General features: G+C 42.7%; 1 protein-coding gene across 1 annotated transcript in view; it reads right to left on the bottom strand.

The window, feature by feature from the left end:
- Positions 1-13,756, bottom strand: part of DAPP1 (dual adaptor of phosphotyrosine and 3-phosphoinositides 1) — a 49,054-nt gene extending 35,298 nt beyond the window's left edge. The window contains exon 1 of the mRNA XM_032400891.1: positions 13,548-13,756. Coding sequence (XP_032256782.1) covers positions 13,548-13,648 — 101 coding nt within the window. The 5' untranslated portion in view covers positions 13,649-13,756. The remainder of the gene's footprint in view (positions 1-13,547) is intronic.
- Between the last annotated feature and the right edge of the window lie 534 nt (positions 13,757-14,290).

Here is a 14,290-nt window from a genome sequence, read left to right as displayed (position 1 = left end):
CAAACTCTTGCCTACGTTGAATTGCTGTTTCTTGCTGTCTAGCTTTCCACAGATGGTCCCATCGCTACTTCTTGGTGTTCTATACATGATATTTAAACAAACAGTTAAAGCATTTAGATTGTATTTTTTCTCTTTCCATCAACTTCAACTTCTCTTTTTATGACAGGCTTTCAGTCCCTTTATCACCCAGAGACTTTATCTTCTCTGCATACCCTCCAAATTTTTAAAACCTCTCTTAAAGGTAAGAGCTGATGTGGAAAACTAAGCCTCAAAGGATGCCCCTTATTCTAGCTGCTAGGTATGCAGTAAAGCAACCCAAGATTGCATTAGTTTCTTGACAATTGCATCATGCTGGGAATTCACACTGCACCTACTGTTTGTTGATTGAAACTCCCAAGTCAGTCATTTTCCTCTGCTGTCCTGTCACGTCTTCCCCTGCATTAGGAGGCTGATGCTTTTATTTATTTATTTATTTACTTATTTATTTATTTATTTATTTATAAAGATTTTATTTTTTTTGACAGAGAGAGAGAGAGAAGGGCAGGGGGAGAGGGAGAAACAGGCTCTCCGCAGAGCAGAGAGCCTGATGCAGGGCTCGATCGCAGGACCCTGAGATCATGACCTGAGCCGAAGGCAGACGCTTAACCGACTGAGCCACCCAGGCGCCCCAGGAGGCTGATGCTTTTAGAATTAAGTGCAGTAAGAAGGCTTTTTACAACAGGGAAATGCCAACTGAAAAGAAATGCAAATAAGCAGCTAACTTATATCACAAACGTCTATGTAGCATGGAGCGTCAGTGAGAGTTCTGTTGAGGAGAGGCCATGCCTTTGTCTCTGGTCATTTCCTTAGCTCGTCTGTTTGCTCCAACTTCCTACTTGTTAGCTATGTCACCATACACAAATAGCAACTTTAGTTTTCTCAGCAGTCAAGGTGACTAATAACAATGCTACGGTAAGAAAACCCTGTTGTTTTCATATATTGGAACACTGTCTTCTTTTACAAACTTTTTTTTTTTTAGATTTTATTTATTCATTTGAGAGAGACAGAGACAGAGAGAGCACAAGCAGGGGGAAGGGCAGAGGGAGAGGGAGAAGCAGACTCCCTGCTTAGCAGGGAACCTCCTCGAGGGCTTGATCCCAGGATCTCAGGATCATGACCCCAGCTGAAGGCAGACACTTAACTGACTGAGCCACCCAGGTGCCCTTTTACAAACTATTTTTATGATTCTTTAACTTTTGCAGAAGAGAACAAGATACAAGATTTGCTAAATATAAAACATATTATAAATAGCAAATCTTATATCTTATGCTAGATAAGATATGCTAGGCATTGTGCTAGGTATGGGAATAGTTTGGAATAAGGTTCATCTTCCTGAAACAAAAAATTAAAAAAAAAATTCTTTTGGTCTCAAAGTTTCTGAAGAAATGAAAAAGAGCAAGAAACTACTATTTATAACATACATTCAAGCAATGTTATATTCTTCTTTTTCCCTAGGGCCCACACATTGCTATAAATATGTCTCAAGGCTAATGGAGGTAACAGAGCAAAGACTCATCAAGCTTCAAAAGAATATTTGCACTGGGTTTATGAGATTACCAAAACCAGCAGTTGACCTTGAAGGAAACAGTGGTATTATCCCTTCCATTATATAGTAACAAATTAGGAAACACCCACACACTAAAGAATTTTCATCGTTGCCTCTCAGTTAGGTACAGGAAGCCAGCTCAACCACAGAGAAAGGCAGACCAGCTAGATCCAGCAGGCTGGTCCTCAAGTCAGCCCCTTCTCCCATTCCAGTGCAGTGCCCCTTTGTGCTAGAACCTTCTGGGAAATTGCTCCGGCATATTGGAGTCTTCAAGTTTTTATCCCATTGGGTTTTATTGTCTTAACTTAATCCACTGATATAAATTGATATTTCATTTTGCTCTATCCTTTAAAGGAGAGGCTTTCAAACTTTTTCAATCAGCTCACAGTATAAAATACATTTTTATCTCTCTCTCTCTACACAAACACACACACACATATATTATAGGCATACACACACACACACACACACACATACACACACCCCAGAGTATTATAGGAAACAACAACACTACTCTTCCACGGGATACTTACTATTTACTATTTTCTTTTCTCCACTTATTTTTGACAAACATTGATTGTGACTCTCTAAACTGACTTTATGGACACTAATGAGATGCACCTGATGTTTGAAAAACAATGCAACTCAGTGCCCGGCAATCTTGTTAGAAATGTACATTCTCAGGCCGCCTACACCTGTTGAACTGTAATTTGTATTTATTAAGAGTCCCATACGATTGCTAATGCAGTTTAGAGTTTCAGAAGCACAGAGGTCAAGGACTGTTGGACCTAAAAACTTTAATTTGTTTCAGTAACTTTGATGGTTTGAATTCACAGTGTGTCTCATCTAAAGAAGAGTACACAGAGGACAAAGAAAGTACTAAGTGGCTTTAAAGTACCAATGGGGAGGAAAAGAGAAGGATTTGCAGGCTAACATGGTCAGAAATTTCCCCAATAGCTGCAATGTTAGTAATATGGACAGTAAATGGTATAGGACGGGGAGCTTCCAGGGGGCTAGCATATCAGGGAAAGCATGGAGGAGGAAGATCATGAATTGGAGCTTCAAGAATAAATATAGGTTTCATTAAGTAGTGAGAGAAAAGGTCATTTCAATGGGAGAAACGGCATAAGCAAAGGCACTGTGGTTAACACATGCATGGCTTATATAGGGAACAGAATGCTTAGTTGAAACAGAGGCTTTAAACTGAGGAGTAACGCAAAATAACACTGGAAGAACAAGTGGACACAGGAAGTGATCTTGCACGTTAAAACATGAGCCACGCACCCATTTAGACTATATATTTCTTGGTGAAAAATTTCTTAGTAACCCACATCTACAGATTATGCATATATTTAATGACTTTTTCTTCCCCTTCCTGGCAAAGAGAAGTGACACAGAACCTACATTCGGTCCCATCAGGGTTATAAAGAAAACACAGATTTCAATCTAAAGCAAGAACAGAGACTCCTGATTGTGTGACAGTAGCTAAAAGTCCTTGGAGTTGAACAGCCAATAAAAACCCTCTTTCGAGAATTTTCTCTTTTTTCTTCATTTTCAAAATTGTTCTCACTTTTGAATGACACGGACACACTCTCTCTACCCTCTAGACCAAAGATAGCAAATGCTAACAGATGACGCCACTCCCCTTTTTAAAGGCCATGGATAATATCACTAATTGATCTGTTTTCTTTCTTGCCAAGGCTATATACTTGGCCTCAGAATCCTTCTGAACACAATGGTGACAGAACATAAGATGAAATGATAGGGCAGGCTTACTCCAAGCAATCTTAACTTGGGTTAATCTGTCCTTAGCACTTGACTCGTTCTGCAGGCTTGTTTGGCTGCTGATTTCCTTCACATTCATTTGGTCATATGGTTGGTGCTAAATGATTTTTTGTGAAAAATAAAGCTCTTGGCCCTCTATGCCATCAGAAATCATGGGTTTAGGATAAGGAAAAACCTTGTCAGCTCAAGAGCTATCAGTGCTGCAATTTATATTATACTAAAGTCATGACAATATCTAGGCTAAGACAGTGTTGTCCACATAAATACATGAAGTCTCCTATTCACAGATGTGAGCTTATTTTTGCATTGATCATAGCAATGGACCCTGTCCAAGCGGGGCGAACCAAACAGGTCTTGCAAAGTTTTTGAACATTCAAATGAGGCCTAAGAAAGGCGTTAAGTGTGTTGCTGAGGTTAGGCAGAAGATCAGCTCATCACAGTCCTTCCAATAAGGAGGTTTCTGTCATGGAACCCACTGGTCTGTGGCTTTTCATATTGCCATTCTGAATGCCCACATTTACATGTGGTAACAGCAGAGCTAAATGGTGAGGCCAGCTGCCCCAGGCATTAGGAAACATACCTGAGTGATGACAGAGGCAGGGTTCTGGCTAGCTGGTCAAACGAGGAACTGAGGGTGGGCCCCAAGGTTTGTTGGTTTTTTTGGGGGGGAGTCAAGGCTCAGCTAAAGGAAAACAGGGTGGAAAGGAACCGCAGAGAATTCTGTGGGAGTTGGAGATCAGGGCAAACCTGTTCTCGAAAGAGTCTGAGGAACGAGGCAAGCAATTCTGAGAGATGGAAGACACACAGAGACAGAGGCAGAGACTCAGATCTTTAGAGACATACATGGGCACAAAGAGTCAGAGACACAAAAAGGAAGAGCTGTGGACAGAGAGACAGAAGACAGAGCTGCAAAACTCAGAGCCAGTTAGAAAGGGACAGTGGCTCACCCAGATAGCAGAAGCACACAGGGCAGTGGCTTAGGGCACACGAAACAGAGGGACCCAGGGTATAGAGGAGACTGAAGCAGAGAAACCAAAGAGAGAAGGACACAGACACATAGAGACCTGCAGAGCCTGACTCGTAGGTGGGTTGACACACCAGGACATGCAGACAAGGACTTGCAGAGACCAGAGGGGCCATGCCATGGACTGGGGTGGGGGGAAGGGGGGCAACTTGCATATCATTCCAGCACAGGTCCTTCAGTCCGGTCCCCAGGTCAGCCACCATGGGGCAGGAATGGTCTCAAGACTACAAGAGCATTATTGGTCCCCCAGGGGTTGGGGCTTAGTGACTGTTGGATTTGGACCAGGAGCCAAAGCTCAGAGACAGACTGGTGAAACTATTTCATGGATAAGAACTTGAAGGGGCCTGGAATGGCTGGGCAGAGACCTACACCAGAGATTTTCTCAGGAGGGCTTATCCCCGAGTGGAATCAAGCTTGACTCTGCACTTGTTCTCATTACTCTTGTCATCTATACTGCATAAAATGCTGCTCCCAGGTCATTTTCCTTGGGCTGTAGTCACTGCTGGCCAGCTACCATTTCAGGCTGCTACAGGAGACAGAGAGGGCCACCTTCAGCAAGCTGCAGCTAGGGGAAAGAGCCCCAAACTTTGGAGGATGAAAAAAATACAGACAGATCCTTTTATTAGTTATCTCCTCTGGGTTGCGTGGTTCAGATGAGGCCTCTCACCAGTGTTGATTTATCCCACCAGTAAAAACTTTTGGGCATAAGGGGACAGAGTGAGTCTGAGGGTAATAAATGCAAATATGTCATCAGGGTTGGTGTGGTAGAGGGCTGAAGTCAAGAACCTTAAATTCTGGTCTTGCCTTTGACTCAACTTGGGGCAATTCAAACCTTCAGATAGCTGCTCTTTGCCAAGTGATGGGCTGGGGTAGAGCAGACAAAGATGAAGAAGCTACATTCCTGCCCCTAAGGAGCTCGCCATGAAAAGGAGTTTACTATGCTCAACTTAGAGCAAGTGGACAAACCTCTTCGTGCTTTAGGGTTGACATTTGCAAAATGGTTCTATTATCTGGAGAATCAAACCCAAAACATAGACTCTACTGGTGGTGAGTCAGAACCCCACAAGCAAAACGATGAACCCTGGACAACTCTAGAAATGTATAGTGGTAAAGTAAACAAAGGATGAATTAAAAGACCCTTGTGACATTAAGGTCTCCAAAATTCCTTTGACCGTTATTTTGAAAAACCATACAAAAGCAGAACTCCTTCTTATTTGGATGTGAATCGCTAACTGTGCTTCGCAAAGTGGAATGACTGGTTTCCACCTCTGTGCCTTTCTTCCTACTCCCAGGTCATCACTCGAGTTCCTTATTCTCCAATCTGTAAAGTCCCTGACTAATTAGCTTTTTTGGCTCTGGTCCCGTTGCTACCTATCATGCTCAACTACCAGATTAATCTACCAGATTAATCTAAAAACAAAACATGATGACCATGTAATTCCACATTCCTATAAGCATTCAATAAGTCCATATCATCAAATGGAGTTTGACCAAGGTCCAAACTCTTAATCTATGTAAAGCCTTCTGGAATTTGGACCAACCTAAATATCTAAACTTTAATAGAGGGAAACAGGCTGACCTGGGGAAAACACAGACCCAGAACATGCTTTGACACAGACTAAAAAGTAGATGATGGAAAAATATCCTACCAGAAAGCAAGAGAAAAATTATATACATGGTATGGCCACAATTCAATCTGAGTGTGTGTGTGTGTGTATGTGTGTGTGTGTTTACAGAAAAATATTTTTAAAAGACTGGAGACGGGTGCCTGGGTGGCTCAGTTGGTTAAGCAACTACCTTTGGCTCAGGTCATGATCCTGGGGTCCCAGGATCGAGTCCCGCATTGGGCTCCCTGCTCAGCAGGGAGTCTGCTTCTCCTTCTGATCCTCCCCCCTCTCATGCTCTCTCTCTCTCAAATAAATAAATAAAATCTTTAAAAATAAATAAAAAATAAAAGACTGGAGACAAGTTGAACAATATGTCATTCTGGGTGGTTGTACATGGCTGGCTTTTTGGGTGCTTTTATTTCCCAAATTTTCAATAATTAATACATATGATTATTATTTTTAACTGTTTACTGTGAATAACTTCAGAAAGCATAAATAATAGAAAAAGTAATACGCATATTTAAATAATACCCATATTTTAGGTAGAATAATTTTCAAACTTTTGCCATATATTCTTTATATATTTTTACAGGACATTTTAAAAGTTAATTATAGATATCATGACACTTTAAGTAGTTTAGCATGTGTCTCAAAAAAGTGACATTCTCTTACTTAACCATATTTCTGTCAAAACAAATTAACTTATTGCTCTTATGTTTTTAAAGTTATAGATTTTTTAAAAAGATTTTATTTATTTATTTGAGAGCACGAGAGCGGGGTGGTAGGGGGGTGGAAGGCAGAGGAAAAGGGACAAGCAGACTCCTCACTGAGTGCAGAGCCTGACGTGGGGCTTGATCCCACGACCCTGAGATCATGACCTGAGCCGAAATCAAGAGTCTGATGCTTAACCAACTGAGCCACCCAGGCGCCCCTGAAGTTATCAATATTTTTAAACAAAAAGGTCTGAAAACAGATAATGGGGGCAGGCTCTAGTGGGCAGGTGGTCAGGGAGAACATATGACTACAGAGACTCGGGAGGTGAGGAAGCAACACAGTTAAGGAGTCCACCAGGTGGATTGTGCTGCTTTTAGACAGGTCCCTATCAGGGAGAAGGAGCCAGAAGCCTGTGGGCTCAGAATAGGAATTTATCCTCTAGGGGAGTTGGAAGAAACAAGAAATTAATGCAGGCTTTTTTTTTAAAGGCTAAGGCTATGGCTAGGACACTAGAAACTAGAAGAGGAAAGGCAGGAGGATGTTTCTCAGACAATGAGGCTGTCGGTGGGATCTCTGAGAGGTAGAGCCCAGAACCAACCACTGGGTCCCTGGGATGAGAGGCTCTGAGTCATATGGGCTTCTTTGATTTTCTGAATGCTCCTGTGTTTTGCCACTTTTACCCCTTTACTCATGCCATTTTCTCTTTAGCAAATGTCATCTTTTCTGACGTCAACTGACAAATACCTATCAGTTCCAAAGCCTTATCGTCCACAACCAGTGATCTCCTTCCTTGCTGCCCTATGCTGTGCGCTTTGTCTAGACATACTCATGGCCCTCAGCCCCTCCACCCTGCATTCTAACTACACGTGTGTGTGTGCATTCTCTGTCCTCTGCGCCATAAACTCTTTGAGGGGACAGCCATTTCTTCTTCATTTCAGTGTCCCCACACTGCCTTGTCATCATTCAATGGCTGGATCTGTGAATGAATGGAAGAGTGAATGAATGAAACAAAGTGACCCCATTCTACGTGGAGAACGTTTGTGGACAGATTTCCACATGTAAGTAGAAGGAAGTCACCATCACCCATAGAGGAACAGAAAACACAACAACCGAAGAGGAAATTCATTTGAGTCAAGGAGAGGTTGAACTGTACACCAGTTACATACTCTCATACAGCCACAGGAGAATCACCTTCCATTTTTAGAATCCAAGATTATAGAGTTGTGCAAAGAAGAGGAACAAGCTTTATTGCTCTACTTGGTATCATAGCTCTGTAAACAGATTCCTTTAAAACGTTGACTTTAGGGGCACCTGGGTGGCTCAGTCGTTTGAGCCTCCAACTCTTGATTTCAGCTCAGTTCGTGATCTCACGGTTGTGAGATGGAGCCCCCATCAGGCTCCGTGCTGGGCGTGGAGCCTGCTTAGGATTCTCCCTCTCCCTCTCCCTCTGCCCCTCCCCACCCGCTCACTCTTTCTCTCTACAAACAAACAAACAAACAAAACAAAAGCAAAACTTTGACCTTACTACACTTTTCTTAGCCTATTCTGTTTGTCTAGCTCTGAAAAATGGAATCTACAAAAAATTCAATAAAGTTTTGATTAATTAGGGTATTGGCCTGGCTTTGTGTGCATGAGCATGCATATTATGTGAAGAACATGAAAGAATAATGTCTTTAAAATAACATTTCTTGGTTGTAGTAATCACAAAACTTTCTTTTTGTCTCTAAGTTCATACTAGTACTAACAAATAGTGCTAATATAATAAAAGACAAGTGTGATGAGAATTAGCACGTTGCATTAGTGGATAGGCATGTGGGCCCCAGAGAAAGAGAGCACAGCAGGGGGAGCGGCAGGCAGAGGGAGAGGGAGAAGCAGGCTCCCCGCTGATCAAGAAGCCTGATGTGGGACTCGATCCCAGGATCCTAGGATCATGACCTGAGCCGAAGGCAGACGCTTAACCGACTGAGCCACCCAGGCGCCCACTTTTCTCATTTATAAATGGAGATGATTCACTAATAGTATCTATCTCACAGTGATGTGTGAATTTAATAAATGATACATGCAAAGGGCTTAAAATAGTGCCTGGCACATAGTGACATCCAATAATTACTAGTTGCCATTATTAGAACATATAGCTTCTTCAGTCAGTGGGAAGAGCATCAGCTTTGGGGTAGGCTCGTAGGCGTGTCCCTCAGCTGCACCACTATGAGTGAGCTGCACGGTTCACCGAACTTATCTGAACTCACTCTCTGTCTCTATGAAATGGGTGTAATCATACCACATTGAAAGTACTGGGAAAGCTTCGTGACATAATGGGCGTAAATGGCATGGTGCTAGCACATAGTATGTGGTCAGTAAATAGTGAATTATCACAACAGATTCTCTGGGACTTCGGGCAACCTGATCTTTCTGCTAGTGAGTCTCCTTGTGTATGAAGTTGGAATGCCAGTACCTTCCGAAGACCGGAGCTGCTGAAGACTCTCATAATGAGGACTCATTTTGCTTATGATCATCTGTTCCCTGAGTCAGCAAACCACCACCTGAGGGCCAACTCCTGCCAGGGTACAAGTCTTTGTATTTCCATCCAGGGTACAAGTTTTTGTATAGACTAAGAAACAAGAATGGTTTTATATTTTTAAATGGCTAGGGAAACAAATAGAATATTTTGTGACTCATGAAAATAATACGAAATTCAAATTTCAGTGTCCACAAATAACATTTTGTCTGAACCCACTGTCATGGTCATTTACTTCTGTGTTATCTATGGCTGTTTTTGCATGTCAGTGGCAGATGTGAGTACTTGTGGCCGAAATCATAAAGCCTGCAAAGCCTGGAAAATTTATTATCTGGTATATTACAAAAAAAGCTTGCTGACCCCTGATCTATTCTAACCTTCTCTTATATGTACAGGATAGAGAAATTAGAGACTTTATTTATTTATTTAGTTAGTTATTAATTATTACACTGTCTTGTAGGAACTTTTGTTATAATCAAAGAATGGCTGGAACTTTAAATTATCAACTCACTAGTTAGTTAGTTAGTTAGTTATTTAGTTATTACACTGTCTTGTAGGCCTTTGTTATAATCAAAGAATGGCTGGAACTTTAAATTATCAACTAACTAGCAGTTTTAGAACTAGTTTTTTATTTAGGTGACCTGTCTAGCATTCACTACTTGTTTCATTTCCCCATTGCTTCATTTTGAAAGCAACAAACAGCCTGACTGTTCCCAGCCCACCTCTTCCTTATCACTGACCGGTCTCCACACTCTTTGCCCCTCCGTTCTTCCCCACAGTCCACCTCCACCCCCAGTCCCATCCCACCAAAGTTTAAGTGAAGCTGAGCAACAATCACAGATGGTTTTAGTTCTCCTTTGCTTTGGACACATTAATACATTTAGGATTAAAGAAAATAAATGTTTTTATTTTTTTAATTTTTAAAAAAGATTTTTATTTATTTACTTAAGAGAGAGAGAGAGAGAGAGTGCTCGTGCATCCCCCCCCCCCCCAGCGTGAGTATGGGGAGGGACAGAGGGGGAGAGAGAGGCAGACTCTCTGCTGAGCAGGGAGCCCAAGGTGGGGCTCGATCCCAGGACCCTGGGATCATGACCTCAGCCAAAGGCAGATGCTTAACCTACTGAGCCACCCAGGCACCCCAGAAAATAAGTGTTTTAAGATTGAGGCTTTATAAATGAGACTCAGAAATGCATCTGAGTTGCTTGATTTAGGTACTTTAGAAAAGGATAAACTGATGCTCTGAGTAAGCCATGTGTGTCCTAGAAAAGCAAGTGATGGATTAATTTGCTACAGCTCAGGTTTTAATTTTCAAAACCTTACATATTCCCAAGCCAGAATAAAAATAGGGACCAAAGAACAAGGATGTATGATATCTCTCTAACCACCACATTATCTGTTTATATCTACCCAAAATACAAACATCAGAATCTACCTAACAACTCAAGTAATATATTTAAAATAATTTTAAAATTAAGTCATTAAAACCAGCCACCTATTATTTATCAATTACATGAAATCATTTTGTTTTTATGGCGCTTTTTATTTTATTTATTTATTTTTTTTTAAAGATTTTATTTATTTATTTGAGAGAGAGAATGAGAGAGAGAGCATGAGAGGGGGGAGGGGCAGAGGGAGAAGCAGACTCCCCGCCGAGCAGGGAGCCCGATGCGGGACTCGATCCCAGGACCCTGGGATCACGACCTGAGCCAAAGGCAGTTGCTTAACCAACTGAGCCACCCAGGCGCCCTTTATGGTGCTTTTTAAAAACTGAATTAAGCTGAAGTTTTGGTACCAATAGTACCTAACCAGTGACAAATTTTCAAAGAAAAAGTTTCATTTATGTTCAGAATTCTGCCAGGGGCAACTGGCCATTTTCAAGTTCTCTCAGATATTATCACCTGCAAAAGGTATGTCAGCAATGTCCTGACGGGGCAACTAATACTTGCTCAAGTCCATTATTAAATTTCAGTTATTTTACAGGTAGGTTGTTAAACCTTTCGCAGCTTGAAATTGCCCATGGTAGAGGTATTTATACCAAGGGAATAAGCAGACTCTAGAAATCACCCCTCGTCCAAGTGGTTTATCAGCACCCCATTGAGTATCCTTAAAAAAACTATGCTGAACTGAAGGTTCTTATCGGGGGGATGAAAATGTTCTAAAATTGATTTATGGTGATGTCTGAACCACTCTTTAAAAGTCACTAGAAATTGTGGATTTGTACACTTGAAATGAGTGAGTTTTATCTATAAAGTACACCTCAATAAAATTGTTAAGTAAACTGCCTCCAAACCAACAAACAAAATGTCAACATTTATTAATGGCTTTAAGATTCAGGGACATACCGAATAAATGAAAAACAAAGCCACATTTTTCTCAGCACTTCTGATGGATTTATATTCTATGCAGTGACTCCCAACCTTGGTCTCTCCCCAGAATCACTTGGGGAGTGTAACAAGAAAACACTCACTCCCAAGATACTAATGTCATTTGTCTGGCATGTGGCCTGGACAGGAATTTTTTAAAACTCTGTGTGACACCAGTGTACAGCTAAGGTTGAGAACCTGCATCGTAGAGCAATTTTTCCAGATCACTGTAGCTTGTCTGTTGTTATGGAAACCATCCCCAAATGTTTAGTAAATTTCTCAGCCTTCTGAAATACAGAAGTCTGGACATAAATGCACCTGTTTTGGGTGTTTCTGGGTTGTACTGGACGTCCATTCTTTGACCACGGAGGGAAGGCACAATTCTGTTTTCCTTGTGGGTTTTACCCATAGTTGCTTCCTGTTACAGGCATATGGTGGAGAGAAGAGACATCATCTAGCTCATCCTTGTCATCCAAGGAGGTGACAACGTCACTCAAGCATAGAATGTGGGCTCAGGATGGTTTAATTAAAGAACCAGAATTGAATACCTCCTTTGTTTCTCTTCTCCTTTGGAGCTTCCTGCTGATCATGGGCTGGGAATATTGATAATGAAGCATGTAAAGAATTATACTTTAATAATTTAATAAGGCTGTAAGTGAGAGCCCAAGGGTCTAGCCTGGACTCCGTGACACCCATTTGGATGCTCAGGGGCATTTTACCCTCTCTGTTTGGAGATTCAACCTAGAAGAACGGTGGTATCCTAGAACTCTGAATTCCCAGTAAGGGGAGTTGACTTTATAGAAAATTCTAGCTGTTATTTCTGGTTTACCTTGTGAAAGTGGAGTTCAATTCTGACACCTCCATTTTAAAATCTGAAGACAGGACTTTATTGAGAACTTTTACAGTAATATGACACCGAAAGCTACAATCTCTGCCGTCTTAATGCAGAGATTTCATCCCTGTTTTAGTTTTTCTCTGGCAAAGAACATAGGCTTTTGCAGGTTGAAATCCCAGCTTTGCCATTTGTTGATGTGTGTCACAGGCAAGTTTTTCAACCCCTTTGGTGCCATTTTCTTCCTTTGTAAGGTGGAGATGACAGTTTCTATGTCAGTGGGTTGCTGTGGAGATGGTCCTGTTTATGAAGAGGCGCTGGTCTTGTAGCTTGTGAAGCACAGGTGTCAAAGCCAGCCTCGTTTGGATATTTCTGGTGCTTCAGGGTAAAGGTCCAGTTTCTCTAGGAAACCCCCTACACCTATCTTGTGTAATACTTGCTTCTTTTGTTAAATACCCCGATGGGTTGTCTCATCTGGTCCCTTCTTAAAGACAGGACTACGATGACTCCACCTACCTCACCTTAAAACCTGCTTGAGGCAGAAATGTAATCCTCCTCCTGGCTCGTTAGTATTTAAAAGGCTCCAAGTGCTGCCTACCGAACAAACGAGAGAGCTCGCAAACACGGTGTCAGGAGAGAGAAACCCAGATGGGACAGTGCAGACACTTCCTCATTCTTTCGTTTTGAAAAAGTCCCTCTCCCGTGCAGCAGGCTAGGCTTTCTGCTTATCTTACTGGCAAGACAGCCCTCTTACTGTCAATAGCTTAGAGCCCCAGCCGTTTGAACAGCGCTTGTATTCATCAACCAGATCCATATCCAGGAAACCAAGCAACATCAACTCACACATCTCGATTCTGTCCCTAGTCTCGAAGAATGCCCAACATTTGATTTTCATCCCCTTTTCTCCACTTAACATGTTTTCACACCTGGGAAAACACTGTATGCTTTTAAAATGCCATTGGCCCCAAGCAGGAGGATGCCTTCACAGATGAGTGAAGTGGAAGGCAGCGAAGCCCGAGATGGCAGGGTGCTAAAGAAAATCAACCAAGCGAGCATTTGGGTGGCGGTTGGGAGTCAACGCTCACCAGAGCAGTACTGTGAAAAGAAGACCTGCTTTCTTACCCCAAGTCCTGGAGCAGCTCAGCTTCTCCGTCTGATGTGCTCCACAGATCTGAAGGATCCTGGGCGCTCATCTTCCCTTCTAGGGATTCTGCTCTGCCCATTCGCGCGCCTCACGTCCGCTGAGCCCCTGCCAGGTGCTACGACGGGAAGAGGCAGTGAGAGAGAGAGAGAGAGAGAAAGAGAGAGAGAGAGAGATGGGTCCTACCGCTCCTCACTCTCTCCTCCTCTGAGAGAGAAGCCTGCTGTGGCTGTGAGTCTCCAACCAGCAAGGAAGTGAAACTTGGTTACTCCTCCCACTGCCCCTCACCACCCTGGCCCCGAGGCACGGGCAGGAGCGCCCTGTCAGCCAGGAAGTAGGCAAACTTAGGTAGCTACCTCTGAGGACAGCCACACTGCCTCACGCAACACGCAGTTTCTGTCAAAGGAGATAAAGATGAAGTCACACCAGCCGGGACTGGACTACCCATTCAAACTCTTCCCGCGAGGCCATCCAGAGTTCCTTCTAGGGGCTAATTCGCCTTGGAGCAGAGGCTATGAGCACCCCCCACCTTCTGTCTCCCACACAAACGCAAGGGGCTCCGAGGAAGCTTCTGTGTCAGGATCATCTTTACGGTGGGTGGAGAAATCGGTCAAACCCCTAGCCTCGAGACTGAAGTCTGGTTTTTCGCACCCTCTCAGTATTTCTGCCTCGATTACCCAAGCTTTCCACCACGCCCGGGGCGTTCAGATCGGCACGATTCAGA

Source organism: Phoca vitulina, unplaced genomic scaffold (assembly GCF_004348235.1).
Source record: "Phoca vitulina isolate PV1807 unplaced genomic scaffold, GSC_HSeal_1.0 scaffold3, whole genome shotgun sequence".
NCBI lineage: Eukaryota > Metazoa > Chordata > Mammalia > Carnivora > Phocidae > Phoca > Phoca vitulina.
The sequence above is the reverse complement of the archived record's forward strand: the minus strand, read 5'-3'. Positions and strand labels throughout refer to the sequence as shown.